General features: G+C 60.8%; 1 protein-coding gene across 5 annotated transcripts in view; it reads left to right on the top strand.

Moving 5' to 3' along the window:
* BRD1 (bromodomain containing 1) overlaps positions 1-16,427 on the top strand; it is a gene marked incomplete at both ends in the record, with an annotated part of 30,884 nt that extends 14,457 nt beyond the window's left edge. The window contains 10 exons of one of the 5 annotated variants that reach the window (XM_079714564.1): positions 187-318; positions 711-818; positions 1,179-1,491; positions 3,190-3,450; positions 7,831-8,325; positions 14,075-14,210; positions 14,634-14,761; positions 15,075-15,184; positions 15,404-15,558; positions 16,244-16,427. In XM_079714564.1, the coding sequence (XP_079570690.1) occupies positions 187-318; positions 711-818; positions 1,179-1,491; positions 3,190-3,450; positions 7,831-8,325; positions 14,075-14,210; positions 14,634-14,761; positions 15,075-15,184; positions 15,404-15,558; positions 16,244-16,427 (2,022 nt within the window). Of the gene's footprint in view, positions 1-186; positions 319-704; positions 834-1,178; positions 1,492-3,189; positions 3,451-7,830; positions 8,326-14,074; positions 14,211-14,633; positions 14,762-15,074; positions 15,185-15,403; positions 15,559-16,243 lie in introns of all 5 variants that reach the window. The other 4 variants (XM_079714562.1, XM_079714563.1, XM_079714565.1 and 1 more) reach the window with 4 other exon arrangements.
* Positions 16,428-17,203: the final 776 nt, after the last annotated feature.

Raw genomic sequence — 17,203 nt, 5'->3', positions numbered from 1 at the left:
CCTCGCTGCTCAGCCCCATCCCTCCCCGCCAGCGCTGGCCTGGAGATGGGCTGGCAGGGTGCGCACGCGTGTCCCCAGGAAGGACGTGCACGGGGCTGAGACGCTGGGGAGGTGGCGCCTGGGCCGTGGAGCCCTTTCTCGGCGGGTCTCTGCGGGGGACGAGGCCGACTCCATTCCTTTCCTCAGAGAGAAAACGACGAGGAGATTCAAGCTGCCAAAGAGAAGCTGAAGTACTGGCAGCGGCTGCGGCACGACCTGGAGCGCGCGCGCCTGCTCATTGAGCTCCTGCGCAAGCGCGAGAAGCTCAAGCGGGAGCAGGTGAGGCCTCCGGGGCGGGGCGGGGTGGGGCGGGGCCTCCGGGGCGGGGGGCGGGGCGTGCAGCCGCTGGTCCCCTGGGCCCGCAGTCCTCGCCCCCTGCCGCCTCCAAGCCGTCCTCCCTGGTGAGGGGTGCAGACCGGGTGACCGTCGCCCTGGGTGCGGGTGGCTTTGGGGGGTGGCACTGACCTGTCTTGAAGGAGGCTGGCTGGCCTGGGGCGGTGTGGTGTCCAGTGCGGTCCCGGGCAGCACGGGCAGGAAGGGGCGCCGTGTGTGCCCGTAAAGTGGGCCCCGTCGGCCACGGGGCGGTGTTGAGCGCTTGAGGCAGGAAGTGGCTTCTCAGCGGGAGGGTCCCCTCGGGCCCTGAGACCGCGTGCGCTGGCCCCCAGGTGAAGCTGGAGCAGGTGGCCCTGGAGCTGCGGCTGACCCCGCTCACCGTGCTGCTGCGCTCCGTGCTGGACCAGCTGCAGGAGAAGGACCCGGCCCGGATATTTGCCCAGCCAGTGAGCCTGAAGGAGGTGGGTGTCCTCGCCCTCGCGTTCCCCGTCCTTCCTCATGTCTGCGGTGACCAAAGGGATGAAGAAAGAGCCCTTCCCAGTGCGTGTCTGCCTGGCCAGGGGACGGGTTTCTGCGTTTGTACTTCAGGGGCCTTGGCTGGGAGGGTCCTTGGAAGGACCCAGGCTTCAGTTTGGTGTGTCTCACTGCTGCCACTCGGTACTGTGTGAGCATTGTGCGTGTGTGTGTGCGTGTGTTCACGTGTGGATGTGCACGTGTGGCTGCCTTAACGTGGCAGGTGTGCTGGTTATGTAGCATGAATGAATCCTGTTTTGTCTGTAAATGGCTGTTTTCTTCCCTGGAATCAGGTTCCGGATTATCTGGATCATATTAAACACCCTATGGACTTTGCCACGATGCGGAAACGGTTAGAAGCACAAGGGTACCGGACTCTCAGGGAGTTGGAGGAGGACTTTGACCTTATCGTGGACAACTGCATGAAGTACAACGCCAAGGACACGGTGTTCTACCGGGCCGCCGTGCGGCTGCGTGACCAGGGTGGCGTGGTGCTCAGGCAGGCCAGGCGCCAGGCAGACAGCGTCGGCTTCGAGGAGGCCTCAGGGATGCACCTGCCCGAGCGGCCCCCCGCGGCCCCCCGGCGGCCTTTCTCCTGGGACGACGGTAAGCGGGGCTGTCTGGGAACAGGCGGGAGGGTGCTCTCCCCGCAGGCGCCGTGCGGGTAGGCCCAGGAGAAGGGGGGTGGGAGCCACACACTGACTTGAGGTTTCTTAGTAGCCTCATGAAAAAGTGGAAAATAGGCGAAACTTATTTTAGTAACTTTTTTTTTTTTTTTTTTTTGCGGTACGCGGGCCTCTCACTGCTGTGGCCTCTCCCATGGCGGAGCACAGCCTCCGGACGCGCAGGCTCAGCGGCCATGGCTCACGGGCCCAGCCGCTCCGCGGCATGTGGGATCCTCCCGGACCGGGGCATGAACCCGCGTCCCCTGCATCTGCAGGCGGACTCCCAACCACTGCGCCACCAGGGAAGCCCCTTTAGCAACGTATTTTTAACCCACTGTGTCGCAGTATGGTGATGTTAACACATAAACGACATAAAATTTACGGAGGATTGCCTCCACTGACTTCTCATTTCCTCTTTGCCGTGTAGTGTGTATCTTACACTCAGCACATGTCTGTTCAGGGCAGCCACGTTTCAGGGTCCCACTTGAGAGAGACGCGTGGCCTGTGGCCCCGAGAAGGACGGCCTGGGTCGGCCTGATACAGACCAGGAAGCAGTGTAGCCGGGGCCTTGGGCCCACGTGGGCCCTTACGGACTTGGGAGGGCGTCTGTGACCAGAGCAAGGCTGTCGCTGTGCTTGGAAGTTAGCAGGGCACAGGCACGGGGCTCTCTCCCCGGCGGTGCACTCCTTGCGCCGTGGCCTTGGGGGGCCTGCCGTCCGCTGACTCGTTCGACCCTTGGAAGCTGCTGCCTTGCTGCATGGCTCTGCCCCCCCACCCCAGGAGCCCCGGGCAGGCAGGGGCGCGGGGCCACGGAGGTCGGGCCTTGCAGGAAACGGCTGGGCGAGCCGCCACGAGTGCTTGTGTATGCCTCCGCGCCCAGGTTTCACTGAGGGTAGAATTAGGGATGCGAACTCCAATCCGCTTCTCCCTCAGCATTGGGGTGGCACGAGGGCGGACCAGACACTGTGGTGAGGCTCCTCGAGTGACGTGTCTTCTGTTTCCGTGAACCTTCTTACCTGCGGGGTTTTGTCGGGATGCTTTCTGCTTTGTTTCCTTATACCGTCGTCTCGTTCCCTTCGTGGACGAGGCGGTGCTTTAGTAAAAGGTTTGCCTGTTGAGGGAGGTGTGTTCCTTTGTCTGGACGGCCGTGCTGCTGTTTTTGTCCCAGTTTTATCTGCGGGGGCTTCTGTAGACTCGTTTTGTTTCTTAGCCGCTTCTCACTGATTTAAGATAATCTGTGCTTTATGAATTTGGGTGTTTGGCTGAAATGGAAATTGCTAGCGATTTTTGAAGTAACTGTGCCCCAAACTCCAAATTATCTGAATTTTGCAGCCCAGTTTTAAAAAAGCCAAACAACAGCCTGGACCCGAGACTTGGGCTCAGACACCAGTCGCGATGCGCAGACGCCCCACGCTGGCGCCTCCACTCGGGGAGTCCACACCTCCCTCGGGCCCTTTCTTGGAGTCCTCGCTGGGCCTGGGCGAGCAGGGGTGCTCGGTGTCCCTGGGCGCTGCCCCTGCTCCCGTGCACCCCCTGGCGGCAGCCCTCGTGGGCGCCACGCGCGGGTGGGGGCCTGGGGCTCCCCGGCGTGGCCGGCGGGGCGGTCCGAGGCTCCTGATGGTCGTGCCTCTGCTTCCAGTGGACAGGCTGCTGAGCCCGGCCGGCAGGGCCCACATGGTCCTGGAGGAGCAGCTGAGGGAGCTGCTGGACGCGCTGGACCTCACGTGCTCCATGAAGCCCAGCGGGTCGCGGAACAGGCGGGCCAAGCTGCTGAAGAAGGAGATCGCCGCCCTTCGGAGCCAGCTGAGCCAGCGGCACAGCCAGCCCCCGGCCGCCGAGTCAGGTACCGCAGGCCTCGAAGAGGACGGTGCTCAGCGGGGGCAGGAGACCGGGGAGGAAGGTAAGCATGCTCGGGGGCGTGGGCCAGGAGTGCTCGGAAACCTCGGGCACACGCCGGGCCGTCCGCGCCGCGTTGGGGCACTAACGAGAGTCTGGGGCGTGGAATGAGATTTTTTTCTTAGTTTGGTTCCGGAAAGCTATTTCAGGAGCACCGTTCAGGTCGTCCACAGCCTTGCCGGGGTGGTTGGAGAGTGACGGGGGGCACGACTGTGTGTCGGGTCAGGAAAGTGGAGCAGAGTCGTTGCACCAGGTGCCTGGTGACCTGCGTAGCTGCGCTCAGCCCTCACTGACTCGCTCCTGGGAGGGCGGAGGGCCTGGGGGGTGCGAAGGTCCTTCCCGTGCTCCATCGTGGGCCGAGCGCGTGGGGCACAGGGCTGGGCCGTACACATGCCCAGAGGAGCCCCTACCCGGCAGGACGGGCCGTGGACGCCAGTTCAGCCTGGTCCCTGGGAGGTGCCCTCCAGGCTGGATCTCTAGGGCGGGCGGAGGGCCCTCCCCTCGTGCTCTCCTTACCTTACCTGAGGGCCAGCACGTTTCAGGCAGCGACATAGGCCGTGGAGTCAGACTCCCTGCCCGCACAGCAGTTGGCAGCTGTTTTACGGGCTTTCTGATTTTTTTCCCCACCGCATCCTGATAAGAACAACAAAGACATTAATCAAACCAGACGCCAAGTTGTTCTATAGCTTAACTTTTTAAAAGATCTGTGGTGTGCCGTGGACGGGCACCAGTCTTGCGGACCTGCCACGTCCTGGCAGTGACCGCATGTGCCTCTGCATGGGCGCCTGTGAGTGGGCTGGCGCTGGGCGTCCCTCTGGCCGAGCGTGTCCTGCATGTCCCTCTACTTTTTTATCCAGTTGCCTGAGGCAGCAGTGGGGCAGGAAGGACCTGGAGCCCTGAGTTTTCTCTTCCCTTAGAGAGTGGCCCTGAGTCGCTCCTGCAGCCTTTTCCTCGCGATGGCCTCTCTGTTTGCACGGCTGCGCTGTCAGCTGCAGCTCTGCAGCTTCTCCTGGGTGATGGGAGTTAACGTTCGGTCCGTAGAGTCTGGGGGAGCCTCCCTGCCGCCACCTGCGCCGGCCCTGCCTATTGGGGGTCTGGTTCTGAGGAGCTCTTGCTCAAGGGGACCTTCGACAGCCGGGCCTACCTGGCTTCCCGGGCTGTTCCCCCTTCTGTGTTTTCAGGGGTCCTCGGGGTGCAGGGTGGGCCTGGAGCGTGGGTTCCGGCATGGGCGCCTGCTTGCCTCCCAGCCGGCCCCTTACCGCTGCCCGAGCTGCCCTTCCGGCCGAGGGCATGCGTTTCTCTTCATGTGCAAAAGAGTGGGTTGGGGGGAGAATGTGTCGACAGGTTGGTCCGCCATCAGCTTCTGAGCTTTCCCACTGGGCGGGCGTCCCTGGCGATCCCTCTCGCTGTTCCGTGGGGCTGGTCCACATCGGAGGAAGCAGGTGGAGGTGCGGCAGACGTGAACAGGGAGGCCTGGAGCCGTGCTGGTCAGGAGCGACACGTGGAAGGCGAGGTGTGGGTGGAGAGGAGAAACAGCTGGGCTTGTCAGGGAGGTGGGGGCGCCCCCCGTGAAGCAGCGGCGTGGCCTCCAGACATTGGGGCTGGGGTCGTGTGGATGACACAGGTTGGTGGAGGTGGCGGAAGCAGCCATTTGTGAGCGAGTGTAGAAACGTGTACTTGGGATCACGGTCCTGGGGCAAAACTCAAGAATCTTCTGAAAGACTCAGGACCACAATATCAATCCGTCACGCTTGAAAGAGTAGTGATTTCTCAACATCAATGGCGGTCTTAGTTGTGATTTGATGTTCACGGGTTTCCATTGGAAACTTGAGCAGGGAGGAGACGCCGGCGTCAGGCGCCAGGGGTGGCGGGCATGGGGCTCCGCGCAGCTTGGGGCGGGCGCCCGCGGACTCTGCCCGTGGTCTGTGCGGTGCTGGTCTGGGGCCGTCAGCCGGGGAGCCTCGTGCCCGGGTCGTCGGTTTCACACATGGTGAGGTTTCTGTCGAGCAGCGGGGGGCAGGGCAGTGAGGACGGCGTGGCCGAGGCCATGGGCCTGGGTCGCTGAGGGGCCTCTGCCGCTAGCTGTCGGGGTTTTGGTCCAGTGTCGGATTCGAGCCCTGTCTCCACTGTTTCAAGATTGCGTCCGTCTCTTTCCCTGGAGGCTCCAGAGGGGCTGCGAGGGTCAGCGCAGCTGAGGCTGGACGGCGCAGTCACGCTCGAGTGAGGACAGGGGCCCCTGACTCGGGAGGGTCGGTGGCCTGGCGTCCAGACAGGTGCCTCGCTGGGTCCCCAGGTCGTTTGTGGCTTTGGTTTGGAAGCGTCTCTTGGGCGGGTTGGCACCACGGGTGTGGACGGCGGAGAAGCTGCCCTGCAGACGCCCCAAAGCAGGGGGGCAGGGGGGTACCCCGAGTGGAGCCGCCGGGTTGTTCTGTGTGTGATGAGCTCCTGTGAACAGCATTTCAGGTGCTTTGCATCCGTTTATGCCACACGAACGAAGAGCGTTTGTTCTAGAAGTCAGTCGAGTGTTTTTCACGAGCGTTTAAGTGGTGTGTGATTGTTTGCAGCCAGTGACTGTACAGGGACTTGCGGTCTCGTGTCGGCTCCGTGTGCACCTCCCCCCCGGGGCCCTGCTTGGCACCTGCTCTGTGTGCGGCGAGCGCGGTGGGGTCATGGGTCTGGGGGCGGGTGGGAGAAAGGGAGGGAGGAGGGCCCCACCCCTGGGAAGATGCCCTTGGCGTTCCTAGTGAGTGACAGGAGGCCTCCCAGCGGTCATTCTGCACGTCCCTAGTTCCCACCTGGTCAGTGTTCCCTATGTGGTCACGAACAGCGGGCGGGGGAGTTTCCTCACCAGCCGCGTGCCGTCAGTGGGACTCAGGCCCTAGTGTTTGCACACATGTGCGAGATGAGTCAGTGTCTCCTTCTGAAACTGACGTTTCTAACAGCTTTTGGTCCAGGAGAGGCTCTCCGCTCATTTTCTGAGTCGCTGTCACGTGCCTTAACAGGCTTTGAGTGGCGTTTGAAAGTGAAGGCCCCTCTGGGGCAGAGCCTGACCACAGCTGCCTGGGCAGAGTGCTCCTGCAGTTCCGTGCCACCCTCCTGGGCTCTGAGCCTGGCTGGCTCTCCTCACCATAAGTTGGGAGAATTCTCAAAACATTTGCTCAGAGACATAAACGAACCTTAGAAGTTGTGTAGCTTTTCATTTTCAAAATGACTTTGGATTTAAAATATTAACCTTATGTGTTCTAGACGGTTTTGGGGAGATGTGCAGATTTCATAAAATAGAAACTGTACTTTGTGATGGTATGTACTACTTAGTGTCTTTCTTGTTTTATGTCATACATCCTGAAGCCAGCATCAGCCTTGCCTGGAGAGAAACCTCGGTGGCTTTTATCCCAGAGGGTGTGCCTGCCCTGGCTAGCCCCGTCCTCCCTGGAGAGGCTTCTCCAGCCTCCCGCGGCCCGGGGCTAACACACCAGCTCTCAGGCGTCTTGTTTCTACAGTTAGTAATTTTTAAAAGTCTTTCTTAAGAGGTTAAAATAGTCTTTGTCCAAAGGTTGTGTTTTTTTTGTTTTGTTTTGTTTTTTTGGCGGTACGCGGGCCTCTCACTGTTGTGGCCTTTCCTGTTGCGGAGCACAGGCTCCGGACGCGCAGGCTCAGCGGCAATGGCTCATGGGCCCAGCTGCTCCGCGGCATGTGGGATCTTCCCGGACCGGGGCACAAACCCGTGTCCCCTACATCGGCAGGCGGACTCCCAACCACTGCGCCACCAGGGAAGCCCCAAAGGTTGTGTTTTTATATTTAAAGTCAGACTTAGAAGAAAGAACTTAGGTTGTAATGTTTCTGGAGGTGGCACAGAAGTTAGTGTATCTGAGAACAGAGCGGGAAGTTTTCCTGCTCTCCTGGATCCTTCTCAGCCACTCACCACTCCCTATTTTTGACATCGACTTAGAATGCCCTGGTCAGAAATCAGATTTATGTGCTGTTTCCTTCTGTCTGCTAACCTTGTGGACCAGGTCAGGACTGTGGGAATGCCCGCTTAGAACCCCTTAGTTACGTGAGATATTTTTCTTCTTCAAGGTAAGTGAATGTTGATTGCAGAAACTGTCATGAACTCGAACGATGTCTTGATGCTGGCGCATGTGCGGTGATCTTCACGGTTGTTTTCAGAGGGTAACTCTGGACACCTGGGCGCCAGGCGCCGCGGCCTCGGTGTTAGGGAAGCGCACACAGGGTGTAACCTGCGGCTGCTTGCAGACAGTTATGTGTGATGCTGTGTTTCCTTAATTGAATTAGTATTTTGGTGGACTTCACATTTGTAGTAAGTTTTATAATAGATTTTATAATTATCAGTTTTCAAAAATCACTTTATTTATAATTTTTTCAGGAGATAAATCTCCCCCTAAACTTGAACCATCAGATGCATTACCTCTTCCTTCAAACTCGGAGACTAATTCAGAACCACCAACCCTCAAACCAGTAGAACTCAACCCAGAGCAGAGTAAACTATTCAAAAGAGTCACATTTGGTAATGAATCACATAGCACTTGCCCTCAGAGCGCACTGGTAATCGGACACCCTCCAGAGCCCACCCTCGCCAGTAGTGGCGATGCGCCGGCGGCGGCCTCCGCGGTGGCGGAGCCATCAAGCGATGTAAACAGACGCACTTCTGTTCTCTTCTGCAAATCGAAAAGTGTAAGCCCCCCAAAGTCTGCCAAGAACACTGAAACCCAGCCAACTTCTCCTCAGCTAGGGACCAAAACCTTTTTGTCTGTAGTCCTTCCGAGGTTGGAGACTCTTCTGCAGCCAAGAAAAAGGTCGCGGAGCACCTGCGGCGACTCCGAGGTGGAGGAGGGGTCCCCGGGAAAGCGCCTGGACACAGGTAAATGCCGCGCCGGCCGCCGGCGCGTTCTGTCTCGGGGCAGGGCGGGGGTGGGGGGGTGGGGGCTGCCAGCAGCTTCGGTGTTTTGCACTCTGTTGTCCACGTAAGAAGACAAATGGTGTTTTTTTCTTCGAGAAGCCCTGAATCATAAGTCTGAGGTGGCACCACCTTGGGGGGGCTGGGGGCCCTGCTCGTCCCTCCCCTTGGAGAGTCTGGACCCAGGCCGGCTTCCGAGCGAGGCTGGTGCTTGGCTGTGCTGTGCGTGTGGGCGGGTCCAGGTGCAGCGGGTGATGGCGGGCGTCCCGCAGGCCTCCCTTCTGAGGCCCACAGGGTCTGGGCTAAACGTGGCGCGTCACCCACTTGCTTACAGCGTACTTGGACATTTTCTCGCCGTTCTATGTGGCTTGGTTGGTACACACACGATGGGTTATCTCCTGCTGAGATAATACTTGAAAGTGTTTCTCATTTATTTCTAAGCTTTTATGGCTTAAGTTCGTCTAATTAACTCACCCAGACATCCACGTGCTGGCGCTCTGTCAGGAATTTCCCTCCAGCTTTGTTTGCAGGAGGCACCTTCCTGCTCTTTCAAAGCCTGTTTCCAGCCTTCTCACTGGGAGGCAAGGGGTTTCTGTGCTGGTAGCCTAGCCGTTTGCCATCCGCGCCCCTCCACGGCGGCGGGCCCGTGGGGCTGTCTCTTGGGGGCGGTCTGAGCTCCCTTGGGTCCCGGATGTGGACCAGAGCCGGCTTGTGTCTGCTACTGCTCCGTCTGCCACATCCAGACAGACTCCTTCGGCGCTTGACTGAGTTTGAGCCACGGGTTCGTGGGGCCGGCTGGGTGCCTCGGCCCCAGGCGTCCACCCTGGAGGGGCGGCTGCAGCCCGGTGTGCGGGGACGTGTGTCGCCTGGCTGGCTGTTCTTCCACAGTAGACTTTTGCACATGGAATTAGGGTTATTGAAACGTTACGTTTTGTGATTTTAGTTCGATGGGTCGATATCAAGTTGGTGTTTCTTGATAATTTGCTGAAACTTTATTTCTCAGTGCTGCCAGCTGCTTGAGCGTGTCCCGGATGCAGAATCAGACGGAGCCTGTGTCAGTGCTCGGGGCTCCCTAACTACCCTGGGGCCTTGCTTGGCCGAATTTAGCGAAAGAGCCTCGGCTTGGTTTTCAAGCGCACTGGAGGGTCCCGGCATCTGCACCCGGAGGCGAGTCAGGGCGTCGTGTTCTGGTGCAGCGTGCGCAGGGCACTGCAGTCAAGGGCCCCCGGCGAAGCTGGTGTCCGGGGTTGGGCTGCCAGGCCCCGAGGTGGCCCTCGCTGCCTGGCTGTTCTTCTGGAACCATTGCCCCCCGTGGGCCTTCAACCATTGGGCTTTCGGGGGCCTCTTGGACTCCCTCACCAAAGGTCCCTTGTAGAAAATCACGTCCCCTCCTTCCAGTTTCTGCGTCTGAGCCGAGGATTTTGCAGGTATTCAGTGGTGATGGTTGAGGCCGGGAGGAGTTTCCCGCAGGCCTTGCATGAGGGCCGGGGCGCGTCCGAGGTGTCGGCCTCTATGGCCTGGCTCAGGCGGAGCCCTTTGCTTCCCATTAAAGAATGGCGGTGCCTTCAGTGGCATGCGGTGAGTCCTCAGGGTCTGCTCGGCCCTCGGCTGGCCCGTCGCCCGGGCGTCTCATGGGCTCCGCGGCTGGGTCCCTTGCCCCGAGCAGCAGTCTTTGCAGTCTCGGGACTTGGGGTATTGCGAACCTTCTGTTTTCCAAGGGTCCGTCTGCGCGCTCTGCCTCATAGGGAGCCCGCGGGGCTCCGCAGTATATGCTGCAGGGCCTCCGGGTTAGGGTGAACCCTGCCTTGTTCCTTCTGGGCACTCGGGCCTCTCCTCGGAAGTGCCCGTGGGCGGCGTCGACACACTGGCTGCTCCTCCTGGAGCCGTGCCGCCAGGGCCTGCGTGGTCTCCCGGCTTCCTTCTGTGACCGCTGGCTCGTGGGCCCCAGGCCAGGACACCGTGCTGCCCGTCTCCTCGCTTGAGATGCCTGCGCATGGCTCCCGTCGTGCGCGTGGCGGGCCGTGTGCACTTGCGCCTGTCGCCGTGTCTGCAGGCTGCTCAGGCAGGAGGCTGCTCTCTGGGGCCTGCAGTCAGACTAAACGGCTTTTTCGCTGTTTTCCAGGTTCTCATTTTAACTACTAACATGCTGGGTAGTTCACTCTTTGGATCCTAATTATTTTCTCTTACTCACCTTGGACTGGAGTTGTGCTACGCGGTCATTTTGGAAAGCAGAAGGATCCCTGCACCCTTGCATTTCACCCAGTTCTTGTGGATGACATTGGAAGCATCCGTTCAGCCGCCCTCCAGACAAAAACACAATCACCAGCCCTCAGAGGAGCCGTGCCCCACCCCACCCACCCCTCTGTAAGTCAGCGAGATGCCTGCAGGTGCCGGGGACGGCGCCCGTCCTCCAGCTGGCTGGGACCTGGCTGGGATGTCGCTCGGCCTCCCCGTGGATAGGGTGACAATGCAGAAGGAAGCCTCGGGCTGAGGTGCCTGGAGAGCCTGCTGCGTCCACAGATGACTCGCGTGGACAGAGCTTCTGACCCGCCCTTGGCCGGCACGGGACCGGTCTGAGATGACCAGGGGCTCTGGGTTGGGCACTGGGCACGCGGTGCCGGACCACGTGGTGTCAGCCCCGTGTGCCCTCGCTGTCTGCCGTTGGTGCCTCCTGGCCCCCGCCGGGCCCGCCTGCTCTCGCCTGTCTCTCCTCTGGCTCCTCCTCCCGCTCTTCCTGGGGCTCTCGGGGAGGCACAGTTCTGTCTCTGGTCGCCACGAGCGGGCGTCTTGGCTGCAGGCCTGGGGGCCTGGGGGCGTCCTGGCGAGCCTTGCATGCTGCTGCATCTTCTCGGAGCCGGTCTGGGCAAAAGCAGGATGTTGGGACGTTACTTGATGTGCTTCTGTGTTTTTAGTGAAAGGTGGAAAAACACACAACACACAAAAAATGCAGCTCTGTTGCCAACAGTAAAAATAAAAACTTGGAGCCAAAATAACAGGCGTGCCCCCTGCTCCGAGAGGCCAGCTGCAGCCCCTGTGCCCGCTGGCCCTGACAGTGTGCATGTGAGGGGAGCCCTTGTGTCCACACCGTGTGGCTGGCAGGGGGCGCAGCCGCTCCTGTCACTGTGCCTCTTGCTGGGCTGCTGTCCAGGAGGTCTTCACGGCCCGGCAAGGGCGTGGCAGGGTGGACCTCGGGTGCCCGGCACCCCTGTGGGAGCATCTGGAGGCTTCTTGCCACCCGGCAGGTGCGAGGCGTTCAGGATGGAGTTTGCTGCAGCCACTAACGACGCGCATTTCGAGAGGCCTGGGGGCGCCTGGACGGCTTGAGCTGCAGCTGGGCCGGGGCTCCCCGCTCGGTGTGTCCTCCTTTGGGACAGAGAAGGGAGTTTAGACTCTGGGGTGCCTCCTCTATCGCCCGAGGCATCAGCCCTGATTCCCAGGGGCTCTGGGGGTGCAGCTCATGTCTGGGGGGCGTTGGCCTGTCCCTGAAGGCACTTTTCACCGGGTACTAACCTGGCTCTCGGAGGCACTGCGGGGGCACCTGTCCTGTGTCTGCCTGTGGCTCTGGGCCCACCTCTGTGCAGACCTGTGACCCTGCCCTACTGAGTGTCATTTCAGGTCCCTGCAGGTCTCTGGGTGGCGTGGGGTGGCTTGCGGAGGCTGGCGCTGCTCTGGCCACGCGGCCTTGTGCCCTTGGGCTTGTCTGCTGCTCAGTGGATGACACGGGGAAAACCATATGCGACTAGCTGGTCACCCTGGGGGCGTGTGTCCTCTGAGTTCTTAGGGAGACGTGCATGTCTTCTTGTTTCCAGTTGAGGGCTCCTCACTTCTGGATCTTCTCCCCTTGGTGTCACTTGTCACCATGTGTGCTACGTGGGTGATGTCTGTGCCGTCTCCCTGAGGACGACATGAGTGCAGCCTTGCTCAGTGCCATGGAGCCGGGGCCGGTCTCCCCTCTCCTTTCTCCGCAGTCAGGAGGCCCGTCCTTCGTCTGACCTTCACCACGCGTGTCCTGTGACGGGCACCCTGCCCTTCCTCTTGCCCTTCCTGGCTGCCGCCTCCTGCCTTGGGATGGGGGTGGGTCGCAGATGGCAGGCCCCATGCACTGCTCGCCCCAGCTCTTCCCAGGCGCCGGGTACCTGTCACAGGCGGTGAGACTCTGCGTCACCTTCTAGGGCCCCTCTTCCTGCTCTGCCAGGAGAGGCGGACGGGCAGCCCGCTTTGCCGGCGGGAGGTTGGGCGCAGGGGGAGGCCGTCCACGCTGGCTGTGCTTGGAGCAGCTTGGTGGCTGCGTGTCCTTGACCCCTGGGCTGTCGCCACACGGTGCGTCTGGACCTGGCCCAGTGTCGGGTGCTGTCCTGGGGCCTCCCCGGGGGGTACAGGTGGGGTCTTGTAGCAGCGCTGGTGCTGGGCGTGCGCCTGCGTGAGCGCGGGCCCTCCTGGCGGACCTGGGCCCCACGGGCTGGGACCACGAGAAGCGGCGCCTGGGCCCAGCTGCTCCATTTCACGGGCCTGCCTTCCTGAGGTGGTTTGGTCCAAGTTCCGAAAATGAGTGCAGCATCCGCCACTGCCTGCAGGTACTACTTATAAATATGAATTAGGTTTAAAACGGGAAACGCTATGCTTTTCCTGTAGCCAGTGGTGTCAAGTCTGACAGAGATGGAGCATTACGTCTGACTGGCTTACTTACAGGGAGTCAGGGGCTTCGTTCTCTTCGGGAGCAGCAGAGCGCGCTCTGTTTCTGCACTTGTACTTGCCAGCAGCCATCTGTCTGTCTAGGTTTACTCACCTCCCTTTGTTTACAGGAAAGTAATGTGAAGCAGATGAGAAACCCCTGTAATCTGGCTAACTACTTCAAAAAATGTTTTTGAAGAAATGGATTTAAAAAATTTTGAAGCACGAGGAGTGGGATTCTTTTCTGGGGAAAAACCACGCCTTCCCCTGCAGCCGTCGCACCCAGAGGGGCCGGGCTGGGCCTGGCGGCGCTGGACACAGGCAGCAGCTCGTGGCACCTTCTGACCTGGGGTGTCCTTCCTGCCTCCTGCTGGTGTCAGACTTTTCGGGGGCAGGATGTGTGGTTTGTCTTTGAAATTTGCCTCAATTAAAACACTTCTCAGGTGCTAAGGTGAAACCGTTGGTTTGTTGGGCTGCTTGGGTGTTTGGACCCCTGTGAGCTCTGGCCCCCCGGTGGCGCGTCCTCACCCGTGTGCCTTGGTGCTGATGGTCTCGGTGGCGTCTGGACACAGGGCGCCCACGTGAGCAAGACGCTCATCTTGGGTTTCAGGAGGTCGTGAGCGATTTTTGGGGTTCCTGCTAGTGCTTTGTTCTGAAAGGTTTTCCTTAGATGTGGACGTGCTGATCCCCCAGAAGCCTGTGGCTCCCCTCCCTCCCCCCACCCCCCCTGGGGCCCCCGCCCAGACTTGGGGCCTCTGTCGGCAGGCGTTGACCGTCCAAGAAGGAGTCGCGGGAGGCCCTCCTTGCCTTGTGGGGCCTGTTTTTTAAGAGCACCTTCTGGAGACCAGTGTGCCCTGACTTCGCCGTGGCTTGTCATCTCCGTTCGGTGCGCCCTGTGCCCCTGTCCCAGTGTTCTGAGCGTGCTGGGTGCCGGGGTGGGCAGGGCGCGATTGTCTGGCGTTGTCCCCGGTTTAGAGAGGGCGATGGCGCGGGCACCTGCCGCGGGGAGCTGAGCTCAGGGCCGCGTGCGTCTGTGTTGCAGGGCTCACCAATGGCTTTGGGGCCGCGAGGAGCGAGCAGGAGCTGGGTGGCGCCCCGGGGAGAACGGCCGCGCCCCGCCGCCGCTGCGCCTCCGAGTCCAGCGTCTCCTCCAGCAGCAGCCCGCTCTGCGACTCCAGGTGGGCCCCGCCCCGAGCCCCCCGCCCGCCCACCCTGCCTCCCTCCCTCGGGGGCAGTGTCTCTGTTCCGCAGTAATCTGCTTTGTAGAATTTCACCAGAAGTGGGAAGGCAAACCCCACAGAAGTCTAACTCGAGTTGCGAATGCATGAGTTACGTCTATACTTGGTTTTTTCCTGCTGAGTCTTGCCTTTACCAAGATGGTGGCTGGCTGGGAAGTCCCTGGTGGTCCAGTGGTTAGCACTCCCACTGCCGGGCCCAGGATTGATCCCTCGTCGGGGAACTAAGATCCCACGCGGTGGGGCCCAAAAAAAAAAGGTGGCTAGCACGGCCCTGCGGTCTCCCTTCTCTCCTGACCCCTCCCCACCTCCCCTCATGCAGGGCCCGCGGCTGGGCTCTGACGGGCCCCTCTTTCCCTCCTGAAGCTTTAGCGCGCCCCCGTGTGGCCGGGGCAAGCCCGCCCTGGTCCGCAGGCACACGCTGGAGGACCGCAGCGCGCTGATCTCCTGCATCGAGAACGGGAACTACGCCAAGGCAGCCCGCATCGCGGCCGGTGCGTCCACGCCCGCCGCCGCCTTGTGCGCGGAGCGGGAGATGCTGGGGACCCGGGGGCCGGAGGTCTTGGAGCTGGGGAAGGGGTGGGGTGCAGGGCGACGTGGTGTCGCGGCTTGAGGGCGGGTGCGGAGGCCCTCAGCAGCACGGCAGGCGCTGGGCCGGCCTTCTGCCTCCCCGGGCTCTCGCGCCCTCAGGCCGGGCGCACCCCCCAGGCCCGTCTTGCCGCCCTGGGGCGGCCTCAGCTGTGCGCGTGTTGGGTCCTGGGGGCCCTGCCCTTCTGACTCCTTTCTCTCCCTCCCTCTTCTTCTCAGAAGTTGGTCAGAACAGCATGTGGATTTCAACTGACGTCGCGGCCTCCGTCCTCGAGCCCCTGAAGGTCGTGTGGGCCAAGTGCAGCGGCTACCCCTCGTACCCGGCCCTGGTGAGCCGCGGAGCCTGTGGGGTGGGGGCGTCGAGCCGCGTGGCCGTGTCCCCGGGCCCTGGGGACAGGCATCCTGTGACCACCTGCCGGGAGACGCACACGGGGGGGTGTCGGGGTGTGGGCGGAGTTCCCTTGAGACTCCCCCCTCGTCGGGCCCTGGCCTGCTCCAGGGCACGGGGTGCGAGGGCTCCGCCGTGACCCTGTGTCCTCCCTCGGCAGATCATCGACCCCAAGATGCCGCGTGTGCCTGGCCACCACAACGGGGTCACCATCCCGGCGCCGCCGCTGGATGTGCTGAAGGTGGGCGAGCACATGCAGACCAAGGCAGACGAGAAGCTCTTCCTCGTCCTGTTCTTCGACAACAAAAGAAGCTGGTGAGTGCCCGCGGGCCCTGGTGCGTCCGTGTGGTCCCGCCGGGCCTGCCACGGGCTCCCAGACCCCTGTGCTCTGCCAGCGGATGCCCCTGCCTCGGCCCCCGACGTGCCGCGGTCCAGACCCTGACCTGAGTGCTCGAGGGAACTGCCACCCCCCACCGCCCCCCGCCCTTCTGGGGCCAGGCTCCTCTGCCCTCTGCACTGTGGCCCTTTCTGTGCCCGAGGCTGCTCAGTGGGGAGCCGGCCGCAGTGTCCCGTGCGGGTGCATTGGGCTTGTGTGTCTTGCTGCCCCCTGCCCCCATCTTTTTCTCCCTCTCGCTGACCCGGGCGGCCCCCCTGCTGGGTTCCCTGTGGCTCAGTGGGTCTCCCGGACCCGTAGCCCTGCCCTCCACTCCTTGCCGTGTGAGTACACGTGTCGTGTGTATGTCTGTGTGTGTGTGCCCATTGTCACGTGTGCGTGCCCCTTGGTGGCCACTCAGGCGTGGCGTGGACGTCTGAGGGCTGCAGTGGCCCCCCAGGAAGTGACACCGAGGAGAGGAGGTGACCACTGATTCCGTGCTCGGGCGCTTTCCGAGATGCCACTTGGCCTGAAGTGCCCGACGGCGTGGAGGCTGGGTGTGTGCACGGTGGCCGAAAGGCAGGTTGACACTTGTGCGGCCTCACAGTCCATTCTCTTCCTTCAAAGGCAGTGGCTCCCGAAGTCCAAGATGGTTCCCCTCGGCATTGACGAGACGATAGACAAGTTGAAGATGATGGAGGGGAGGAACTCCAGCATCCGGAAGGCGGTGAGGATCGCCTTCGACCGCGCCATGAACCACCTGAGCCGCGTGCATGGGGAGCCGGCCAGCGACCTCAGCGACATAGACTGACGCGGCCGTGGCCTTGTCCATAGTGTCGATACGCTGTACATAGTGTATATTGTTCACCACTTAACTTATTCTGATTTTTAGGTGTAGTTTAATTCTTTCTCCCAGGGAGGGGGAGGTTTTATTTCCCAGTTTTCTATTAAATCACCCCCGTCTGGGCGCTCTGTGAATGGCGTGGGCACGTCCCCCGAGTGCAGCTCTGTGCCCCTCATGGGTCACTCCAGAGGGCGCTGCCGGCGTCACTTTCTTTGATCTGTAGCTGGTTTTTTTTTTTTTTTTTAAAGACTTTTGAATGTTTAATAATTTTGTAAATCATACTCTTTACACAGAGTACCACTTATTTAATAGATGGGATGTAAATTTACAATGACAAATGTGTATTTTAAGAAAGAAAATGACATTATTTTGAATGGTACTTTGTGGAAAGAGGTGGAGAATAAATTTATGCCGCGTGCATCACTTGCAAATCACCAAAAACACTCCGCCGCCCCCGTGAGGGCTGGGGCAGGCGCCTCCTCTGGGCCTCGCCAGCCTCGCCAGCCTCGACCACTCGCCAGCCTCCGCCTGTCCGCTCCAGCCTCCCACGGGTGTGCCTCCCAGCGGATTATTTATTGTAGAAAGTGTATTCATTTGCTTTATAATGAGAGATAAATTTGCAGAAGTATATTGATATGCATTTTTATACAGGCACATAAAAATTCAACTTGCTTCGGGAGCAGGATGTGTTGGTTGTTGTACAAATGACTCTGGCTGTGTTCTTTGATTTTGTAACTTGTAAT

Source organism: Hyperoodon ampullatus (assembly GCF_949752795.1).
Source record: "Hyperoodon ampullatus genome assembly, chromosome: 11".
NCBI classification, from domain to species: Eukaryota; Metazoa; Chordata; class Mammalia; order Artiodactyla; family Ziphiidae; genus Hyperoodon; species Hyperoodon ampullatus.
This window is presented reverse-complemented; position numbering and strand designations above follow the sequence as displayed.